Source organism: Odocoileus virginianus, chromosome 7 (genome assembly GCF_023699985.2).
Source record: "Odocoileus virginianus isolate 20LAN1187 ecotype Illinois chromosome 7, Ovbor_1.2, whole genome shotgun sequence".
Taxonomy (NCBI): Eukaryota; Metazoa; Chordata; class Mammalia; order Artiodactyla; family Cervidae; genus Odocoileus; species Odocoileus virginianus.
The window spans coordinates 60,166,436-60,177,178 of record NC_069680.1 but is presented as its reverse complement, the minus strand read 5'-3'; the positions used below and the strand labels follow the sequence as shown (position 1 = coordinate 60,177,178).

The 10,743-nt window shown below is 51.2% G+C and overlaps 1 protein-coding gene across 1 annotated transcript; it reads left to right on the top strand.

Moving 5' to 3' along the window:
- The first annotated feature begins 438 nt into the window (after window positions 1-438).
- Window positions 439-9,595, top strand: NPFFR1 (neuropeptide FF receptor 1). Its single transcript, XM_020877414.2, has 4 exons — window positions 439-448; window positions 1,484-1,798; window positions 4,570-4,669; window positions 6,764-9,595. The coding sequence occupies exons 1-4, from the start codon at window positions 439-441 to the stop codon at window positions 7,641-7,643; spliced, it is 1,305 nt and encodes a 434-aa protein (XP_020733073.2). The 3' UTR covers window positions 7,644-9,595.
- The last annotated feature ends 1,148 nt before the right edge of the window (window positions 9,596-10,743 follow it).

Sequence of the window (10,743 nt, the reverse complement as noted above, 5' to 3'; positions counted from 1 at the left end):
CCCGAGACACATTAGAGACACAGAACCACACCAGCTCAGCTGCAGAGACTAGTGTTCTCCTGAGCGAGTCTGGGAACCCCTCTGGTCACAGTCCTGCCGTTTCAAATGGAGTTAATACCTAACCTATTTACCTCATGAGATAGCAGGAAGGATTGGATCAAATAACAGACATGGAAAAGTGAAAATGTTAGTTGCTCAGTCATGTCCGACTCTTGGTGACCCCTATATCCTGCTGGGCTCCTCTGTCCATGGGATTCTCCAGGCAAGAATACTGGAGTGGGTTGCCTTGCCCTTCTTCAGTGGATCTTCCCATCCCAGGGATTGAACCTGAGTCTTCTACATTGCAGGCAGATTCTTTACCATCTGAGCCACCAGGGAAGCCCAGGAATATGGAAACTCTTGGCTAGAAGCTGTGCAAATGAAGCAGCTGATACCACGATGGGTGAAGGTGAAGGATGGGTGGCGGCCTTGGCTTTGGATGGTCTGAAGAATTGAATGTGAGCCTTTGATCCTCAGCCCTGGTTCAGAGTCCCCTTTCCGTCTTCCACAGCTAAAGTCTGTGGCAATGAGGAGGAGGGACATCAAAGATATTGAGGGTGTAATAGTCAGGATCCCAGAGGAAAACAGGTGGTGCACTCAGGAAGGGTTTAACTGAAGACAGTTTGGTAGAGAGACTTGAGAGCAGGGAGAGGAGGGCAAGAGAACCAGCATGGGATGGTGATGCACACAGGGACTGGCAGTCACAGGCAGCTGTCGCTGCAGAGGGGAGCCTTGTTATTGCAGCCCTGCAGGAACTGGAGCTGTGGAAGAGGAGTGACCCAGACAGAGCTGCACCCATAAAGACAGCCCCATGGGCAGGCCTGGTCCAGGCAGGGAGGAAAGCAGGAGATGAACACCCTGACCTCTCTCTCCCCCACTCCTTCAATCTCCTTCAGTGCCTCCCATTGGCTGAAATCCAGTTAAAAAACCAGAAGGCAGAGAATAGAATCTAAAAAAAGAGTGGATATATATATATATATATATATATATGCATGTATATATGTATAACTGACTCACTTTTGCTATACAGCAGAAACTCAACACTGTAAATGAACTGTACTCCAATTAAAAAAAAAAAAAAGACCCAGAGAGCAAGGGAACCTGGCTGACATAGGTTCCTGAGAGGTCAGCCTGTGGGGCAGAGAGCAGGGCTGAGAAGTATGGGGCCTGGATGCAGCACAGTGGGACTGTGTGCAAATGGAGAGTGACCAACATTGGGAAATGACACGAGAGGTGGACAAGGGGGTTGGGAGGTGTGAGGTCAGGGTCTGAGTGGCTGTGCTGAAAGCCTTAGATCGGTGAATCCAGTTGCAGTTGGAGTTGAGCTCATGCCCGGATGCTGGGCATGGTCAGGGTCTGGAGCACAGAAGGATCTCCCAGTGGTGAGAAGTCAGTCATCTCTTCTTCACCTAAGATCCTGACCTATGTGCTCCTTTGCACCTAGGGGAGCCCTCCCAGCCTTCCAACAGCAGCTGGCCCCCAAGCGAGAATGGGAGTGATGCTGAGGCCACCCCGGCTGCAAACCTCACCTTCTCCTCCTACTACCAGCACTCCTCCCCGGTGGCTGCCATGTTCATTGTGGCCTATGTACTCATCTTCCTCCTCTGCATGGTGGGCAATACCCTGGTCTGCTTCATCGTGCTCAAGAACCGGCACATGCGCACTGTCACCAACATGTTTATCCTCAACCTGGCCATCAGTGACCTGCTGGTGGGCATCTTCTGCATGCCCACCACCCTTGTGGACAACCTCATCACTGGTGAGTAGAGGCAATGGAGGCAGCTTTCCCCTGAAATCACGGCTGGCCTGATCTCCTGGCCAAGGTGCCATTGTCTCAAACTCTCCAGTCTTATGGCTGAGGGATTAGACTAGAAATAACAGATACAATGAATTAATCATTTGCTTTGTTCCAGGCTTTGTGTGACTTATTCTCCCTGCATTATTTTAACTAATCCTCACAACAATCCAATGAAGTATGCATTATTGTTATCCCCAATTGATGGATGAGGAAACTGAGGCTCAGAGTGATTAAGGGGCGGTTCTGTAGTTTACACAACTAAGTGTCAAGTCCCACATTCTCACATCTGTATTTCTAACCACTGCACCTTTCAGTCCTACTCTCCCAGGGAGCTTCCATCTAGTTCTGGGCAGAACTAGAACCAGCAGGAAGAAGTGGTAAGGAGGCAGGTTTCCTCTGAATAGGAACCTAAAAGCTAATTTGAGATGTTCTCCACCAAAGGGTTCCTGCCTACAGGTATTGTGCTCCCTGGCACTGGGAGTGTCTAAGTAGGGACTGGCTGGCTGTTTAGCAGGGATCTGGTAGAGGGATTCAAGCAGCACTAGGCCACTGGACTTCTAAATTCCTGCCTAGTATCTAGAAATGTCAGGAGGATCCCACTATCATCTACCTTCTCCCAGGATTCACTTTTCTTGTTTCAGAGTAAGGCGCCGCAGAGTCTAGGTGGGAAGGACTAGTTTCCAGAGCTAGGGAGACCCCTAGAGGCCTCTGCCTGCAGCTTCTGAGCTCAGAGCTCCCAGAAACAGGATTCAGAGCCTGGACAGCCCCATTTGGAGTGACTTTGGTGTCTCTGTGGTATAGTTGGTTAGCACGTTGGGCTGTTAACTGAAAGGCTAGTGGTTCAAGCCCACCCAAGGATGCTCTCCCTTATGCCAGCCATTTGGGCTTCCCACGTGGCTCAGCAATAAAGCATCTGCCTGGAATGCAGGAGATACAGGAGATGGAGATTCTATCCCTGGGGTTGGGAAGCTCCCCTGGAGGAGGAAATGACAACCCACTCCAGTATTATTGCCTGGAGAATCCCATGGACAGTGGAGCCTGGCAGGCTACAGTCCATGGGATCACAAAGAGTCGGACATGACTGAGCACACAATGCCACACACCACAGCTGATGTGAGGTTGGGGGACTCACAAACCCAGAAAGTGAAGCCAGGGCTGTCACTTTCCCCTTGACTGTCCTCTGGCTAAGCCTGGTGGGGTCTTTAATCATGGCTGAATCACAGGTTCTTTCAGGGATGCTGAACAGAGGCCGTGCATCTTCTTCCCAAAACACACACAAACATATGCATGCACACACACATGCACATGTGCATACACATAAAGGTGTGCACACACGCTTGCACACTCACCAGTTAACAATAGTGTGGTGAGGTCACTAGTTGGTTACAGTAGTGTCTGCCAGTCCTTTTTTATCTGTATAAACTGTTGTTTATTTAACAACTTCTTAATGTGGGCATTTAGAGTTTCTCTGATATTTTGCAGTTACAATAGTGCTTACAATAAATAACCCTGTGCATATGTATTTTGTGTCATCAGAGGTGTATATTCAGAGTAGAGTGAGATTGTTAGATCAAAAGACAAGTGCAAAAATTAGGCATTGCCTAGTTCCCCTCCAGAAGGACTGTAATGATTTGCATTCCCACCAGTGATGTCTGAGAGCTCCTGTTTCTCCACCGCAAGTATCATTTGTGTTTTTTTAATTATGAATGAGGTTTGAACATTTTTTCATGATCTTCCATCTGCTCTCTACAGCAATATTGATTTTCCATGACATTTAAACTCCCTGGCACCCAGATCAAGCTCTCAGCACTGATTCATAGTGATTTAGAGACAAAGAGATTGTAAATTAATCTCCTCCTTCATTTTCACATCTGTAAAAAGGAGACTGTAATGGGGCTGTGGTAAGGACTGAGTGGGCCAGTGCCTGGTACCTCGTAAGGGTGCAGACCGAAAATCAACATGGCAGAGGCTGTTGGTGAAAGAAGACCCCAGTCTTGGGAGATGACCCCTGTCCACAGGCATAACAGACAAGAACAAGCTGCCCCTCCCCATCCCAAGCCTAGAGGGTTGGAAACACCCGGTAGTTACCAACACAGAGCCTCAGGTAGCCAAGATGTGAACCTGGCTACCAGTCCTGAAAGCAGGTGGGACCCAGGTCTCATGAGAAAGCAGAAGCTCAGGGATCAGAGTGAGGACATCAGGTACGATGGGCTAGAGCTGCTTATACCTCTCCCCACTTGTGAGTCAGGATGGATCTGTCCTAGTGGGTCTCCACTTCGGCTGCTACTTAAATCTCCTGGGTCGATTTGGAAAATATGGTGGTTTGAGTCCCACCCTTAGAGATTCTGTTTGTAACTAGTCTGGCATGGTCCTGGGCACTGATCCTTCTCCAAGCTCTCAGTTGATTCTAGTGAGCAGCCAGGTTTGAGAACTACTGGCCTAAAACTTGGAGTTGGGCTATGGGAGCAGAAAGCCAGGCAGGGCTTGATGGTTCTAAAGCTCATGGAGAAAAATTGCTGGTCAGTATAAAGGCTGTCTCTAGCAGGGCTGTCCACAGAGGTACCAGCCGGTCAGCTCCTCACTCCTGGAAGCGTGTAAGCAGAGGCGGAATGACAACCTAGCTCGACTGGAGGAAAGATACAAGCCACAGAGGGGACTGGCCCGGATGGCTGGAGGTCTCTGGCTCTTTGTGGATGAGGCGTCTCTCACTCTGGTGGCCTCTGTCATTGCAGGGTGGCCCTTCGACAACGCCACGTGCAAGATGAGTGGCTTGGTGCAGGGCATGTCTGTGTCTGCTTCCGTTTTCACGCTGGTAGCCATCGCTGTGGAAAGGTGAGAGGGTTCCTGGCTGGGTTCTCCTGGGCTGACTGGGACACAGCATGAGGATTAGCTGCTGTTTCCACTGCCGGGCCTGCAGAAGGCCAGGACTGTTCTGTGGTCTGTGGTCCTGAACCACAGAGGGAAGGGTGGTGGGGCTGCCTGCCCTCTAGAATTGGGGGACTGCAGAGGATACTGCCACCTCCTTCTGGAAGACCTGCAGGCAGCTCCTGAGGAGCTTTAAAAGGCATTCCTGGGCCCTAAGAGGAGCCTGGGGACAGTCCTTGTCTCCTGAGCGGGAGACCTCCTTGCTGGTCCCTGACTCCCCAACTCCGCCATCTTCTGCTGCTTCTGGTCTTTCAGCCTCAGATTCCATCAGAGTCTCTGTTAAGCGTGGGTCTGCTAATAGAATGGAGCCAGGGACCAAGCAGTTTGCTTTGTAAGCAACACAACTGATGCAGTTGCAAGGGGGTCCTCCTCCCTCTCCATGAGCCCTTTCAATAAGGGTACTTATCCCACAGCAAGAGAGGCAGGAAGGTAAGTTGGAGGGCTGCCTAGATGGATGACCTTTTGGTAAGTCATTTAACTACGTTGAGCCTCCGTTTTATCACCTGTCAAATAGTCCATACCCTACCAGGTGGCTGGGAGGCTTCAGGGAACTTCTGTTTGTAAAGCTGATACATACTACCTGGTACGGAGACCATATGTCAGCAGTTAATAGTATTCTATTTCATCTTTACACCCACACCCTCCTCCTTGTCTTCTTCCAAACTCAGGCACTACTAGCTCCACCCTTCCTAGAATCTAGTGTCCTCATCATCCCTCCACTTCTGCCCTCATCAAGTCCAGTCTTTTGTGACCCAGTGAAGAAGGCAGCTGGGGAGATAGAACTGGGTCCCCATCTGCAAGGCCACTAATTAGCTGGGTATTTGGGGGAAGTCCTCCTTCATTGGTCTTCATTTTGTTGTCATTGTTAACGATGACAATGTCTCCCAGTGGTGTTTGGGTATTCTTCAAGTTCCTATCCCCTCTGGGAATGCTTCCTGGTCTGTCCTAGGATCCTTCTCCATTCATTAAGTGCTATTGCACTTAGAGCCAGTACTATGTGCTTTAAGAATTATTTGTTTTCTGGCAGTTCCTCAAATATTTGATGTTATGAAACCAGGAGGCCAAAGTCAGGTAGGTTGAGAAAATAAGGCTTGAGACAAGCTGTGGGAGAAGTGGAAAGTGCCGTCAGGTGCGGAAAAGGATAGCAGGGAGGAGAGCAGGACAGTTTGGTGAAGTGGAAAGAGCAGTTGGCTGGGAGTCAGCGGTGTTCTAGTGCAGGTTTAGCCCTTAAATTGCCCTGTGACTTTCCTAAACTAGATGGGCATCTTTGACCAGGAGAACTGGGTACATGTATTTTTTGAAATGCTTCATGAGATTCTAATGCACAGTGAGGATTTATGGCTGCCAGTTTATATGGCATGGTGGAGCAAGACAAATCTGTATTCAAGCCTGGTCCTTGGTACTAGCTAGATGTGTGACCCTGAGCCAGTTACTTAACACCTCTGAATCCCATATGTAAAGTAAGGGTGTAATAATAATCACAGTTGAAACATCCTAAGGAGGAAATGGTGCACAACTGTCTTATACTATGGAGGTACTGTTGGAAGGATGCTGGCTAAGATGACATAGGGAAAGCCTGTCACGTAGACTCCACATCTGAGCTCCCCAGGTTTTCTGGAGAAGCCATAAACAGCTAAAATTTGTTTTCTTTGATACACCTACCCAATCGGCCTACTCAGGGACAGAATCTGCCAACTAAGTCACTGCTAGCTGCCAGCTACTCAGTTTATCCTCCAAAATGCACGAACAGGATTCAGTTCTTGTGAAACCTGCCCTTTCGTCTTGTTCCACGGCTACCCAACCTTGGAGTTGATTGCCCTACAGGTGAGAAACCAGTTTGCTTGTCAACGAACACCCGAGCCTTCTTTGACACCGCTTAAGGTGCAATGGTGGAGGTGAAGTGCCCCAACCCCGCCATCCCCCAGCCCTCTGCCCTCCATGGGGTTGGCACTCATCCCTGAGGCCCTCCCAGACCCCCTGCTTTTCTTTCCTCCGTCACAGGTTCCGCTGCATCGTGCACCCCTTCCGCGAGAAGCTGACCCTGCGGAAGGCGCTGGTCACCATCGCGGTTATCTGGGCGCTGGCCCTGCTCATCATGTGCCCCTCGGCCGTCACGCTGACCGTCACGCGCGAGGAGCATCACTTCATGGTGGACGCCCGCAACCGCTCCTACCCGCTCTACTCATGCTGGGAGGCCTGGCCCGAGAAGGGCATGCGCAAGGTCTACACGGCCGTGCTCTTCTCGCACATCTACCTGGCGCCGCTGGCGCTGATCGTGGTCATGTACGCGCGCATCGCCCGCAAGTTGTGCCAGGCGCCGGGGCCTGCAGGCGCCGGCGGCGAGGAGGCGGCGGGGGAGGGCGGGAGAGGCGCGCGGCGCAGGGCGCGGGTGGTGCACATGCTGGTCATGGTGGCGCTGTTCTTCACGCTGTCCTGGCTGCCGCTCTGGGCGCTGCTGCTCCTCATCGACTACGGGCAGCTGAGCGAGCCGCAGCTACACCTGGTTACCGCCTACGCCTTCCCCTTCGCCCACTGGCTGGCCTTCTTCAACAGCAGCGCCAACCCCATCATCTACGGCTACTTCAACGAGAACTTCCGCCGAGGCTTCCAGGCCGCCTTCCGCGCCCAGCTCTGCGCGCCGCCGTGGGGGAGCCACCGGGAGGCCTACTCCCAGCGGGCCAGCCGGCTCCTGCGCACGCGAGCGTTCGTGGAGGTGCAGCCCAGCGACTCAGGCCTGCCCTCCGAGTCGGGCCCGAGCAGCGGGGCCCCCAGGCCCGGCCGTCTTCCGCTGCGCAATGGCCGCGTGGCTCACCATAGCTTGGCCGCCGAGGGTCCCGGCTGCTCCCATCTGCCCCTCACCATCCCAGCCTGGGACATTTGAGGGGGATGCGGAGCGCAGGCCTCTGAACCCGAGGGCCACGACCGCACATGTGACACCCAGGCATGACAGCGTCTGGTGTGGTGTTAGGAGAGGCTGCCATATGTCTCCCTCTCAAACACAAGGCAGTGAGCCATTGTGAGTGGAATCTTCTCCATCACCTTCCCCCTCAGACAGAGGCAGAGGAGGGAAAAGAGAGAGGAGCTGTTTCCCTGAAACCCTCTGCAGCAGAAGCCACAGGCATCATTAGGCATCATCTCACTGAATTCTCACACTTTGGGAATAGGATTTCTTATCCCCCTTCTGGGGCTTCCCTGGTGGCTCACTGGTAAAGAATCTGCTTGCCAAGTAGGAGATGCCAGTTGAATCCCTGGGTTGGAAATACCTCTGGAGAAGGAGATGGCAACCCACTCCAGTATTCTTGCCTGAGAAATCCCACGGACAGAGGGGCCTGACGGGCTATAGTCCATGGGGTCGCAAGAGTCGGACACAACTTAGCTACTAAACAATAACACACTCCTTCTACCGGTGCAAAACTGAGGCTGGAAGAGGAAATGAGACTAGTCTGTCTCTCAACTAGAGCCTGCATGACTTCAGTGCCTGCCTGTCTGGTTTTGACCATCTCCAGCTGCCTCCAGCTGCCTAAGCAGTGCTTAGGGTGGAGCACAGTGAAAAATGTGAATCCTAATTAGACATCTGGGAAGAAGTGAAAAGCAAGGCTGGCCTGTCCATCTGATGCTTGGTGTCCATGTCCTGGAGTCTCCTATGTATGATTGAAGCCACTCCCCTGATCCCTTCCCAAGAGAACACAGTGTGTTCTGTGTAGGTTTGTCTTGTTTGTTTCAAGTGTCCAGGGCCATTCTCTTCTCCCCAAAGTACCATTAACAGGACGTCATGCCTGAGCATGAGCTCTATAAAGAAAGCTGAACACCGAAGTATTGATGCTTTTGAACTGTGGTGTTGGAGAAGACTCTTGAGAGTCCCTTGGACTGCAAGGAGATCCAACCAGTCCATCCTAAAGGAAGTCAGTCCTGAATGTTCATGGGAAGGACTGATGCTGAAGCTGAAACTCCAATATTTTGGCCACCTAATGTGAAGAACTGACTCATTGGAAAAGAGCCTGATGCTGGGAAAGATTGAGGGCAGGAGGAGAAGGGGACGACAGAGGATGAGTTGGTTGGATGGCATCACCGACTTGATGGACATGAGTGAGCAAGCTCCGGAAGTTGGTGATGGACAGGGAGGCCTCATGCTGCAGTCCATGGGGTCGCAAAGAGTTGGACACGACTGAGCGGCTGAACTGAGCTGAACTGATGCCTGAGCAGTTGCAGAACAATCCCTAGGGAGCCTGAGTCAGTTGCAGATACTCTGGGTCTGAGCCCAGAGAAGGGGATGTCTGTCCTCCCTCCTCTCTCATAGGACCCACCACCATCACCCAGACCCAGGTCAGAGCTCACAATGTGACAGGCAGAAGCAGGGTCACAAGAAGCATCAGTTTATTTATTCACAGACGGGAGGAAAGGAGGGCAGAGCACCCACTTTCAGCCTTCCAAAACGCATCTGCTCACTAGAGCTGCAAGTACATGGCGTTCCCAAGGCCCTTCCCCTGCTCCCTCCAGGGCATTGTGGGGGCGAAGTTGGCCAACCAAAGCTACTGTGTCCCTAAGGCCTCTGGGATGACAAACACTAAACCTCTCCCCAGCATGGATAATTCATGTGCCCTAAGAAAGGATGGGATCCACCCCTTGTTTGCTCTGTCTCTCACCCAGCATGCTTGCATTACCTTGAAGAGAGAGGCTTCTCTCCAGGAGGTGGGAGGAATTGGGGTTATCCTGTGATCCTTGCATGGCCCCAGTCATCTGTAGTTAACTGGATACTTCCCCCTCATCTCTATAGAACACACACTGTTGCCAGAATTTTAGTGAATAAAAAAGAAACATTTCCAGGGCGGAGAATGCGACTCTGAGGCTCCACTCTTTTTCTTAATTGACACACAATGACTTAACCCTGTTGACTGCACTCTAAGTACTAGATATAGGAGCAGAAGAAAACTCCTAAGCCATTGTACAGTGTTTTCTACAAGCATGTCCCCAGACACGTTTGATCCATGCAAAGGGGCTGAAGGAGATGTTGCCATTCTCAAAGTAACTAAGGCTCAAAAGGACCAAGAGGGGAAGGGCCACAGCGGGGCAGGGTTTGAGTTAGAATTTGTCTTCTGATGGTTTCTTCCCATGCCCCTTCCTGCCTCTCAAGGAAGGTGGATTGGGGAGGAGAGGTGGAAATTCCCACAAATGCTGTTTGCCTGATGTTGAGCCAGAATACTCACAGAACCAGCAATCGCATCCTCCCGCCCCAAGCTCTTGGTCTGGGAAATGAGTCTATTGTGTTTACTCTTGTAATTTCTGGCTTGAGCTGTTCTGTGTATGCTATCTATAGCCCATGAATGGAGCAGGCTGCCAAGATCCATCATGACCCCACCCCGGTCAAGGTGTCTAGGAAAGATGGAGGAGGGTCTCAGGAATGGGTGTGCCATCCTGTCCCTCATTAGCTAGTACGTGTCTGGGACCCACTGGTACTCTATCAGTGTTCTGTGTCACTAGAGAATAGGCTGGAGAATTCCCGGCTGCTTGCCTTAAAGAACTCTGACTCCAGGCTCTAAAAACAGACCAGAGAAAGTGCCATCTTAAATCCAAAGGCTTGTCCCTGTGGCTGGGGGGGATCTGTTGGGAGACACTGTCTGGTCTTTCCTCTGGTGCGTGTTTTTCCCTTAGCATGGCCTCCCCAACCACAGAATCACAGCCTAGGGGGAGACCAGGGCACTCATCCAAGCCAACCTTCTATCAAGGCCCGTTTGTCTCACTTTTCCCCAAAGATGCTATGCTTTGAAAGACTGGGTTGGCCAAAAGAAAAAAAATTGCACTAGGCCATAATTCATATGTTTGCTGGTATTTTTATTTCTTTTCTAAAAAAATCCATCAAAGGCTATGTCTACTTGTTCAGATTTGATTTGATTCAGGCATGACTTGATGCTTTCATGAGAGGTGAGGCCTTGTGGGTATCTGTGGAGTGTTTGGTTTCTTGTGTATGTGGCAAAACACATATA

Bases quoted from the DNA above. Each gene is read 5' to 3' on its own strand.
- NPFFR1 (XM_020877414.2), top strand. The intron at 1,799-4,569 runs GTGAGTAGAGGC...CTGTCATTGCAG, and splicing joins TGTGGACAACCTCATCACTG to GGTGGCCCTTCGACAACGCC. The intron at 4,670-6,763 runs GTGAGAGGGTTC...CCTCCGTCACAG, and splicing joins GTAGCCATCGCTGTGGAAAG to GTTCCGCTGCATCGTGCACC.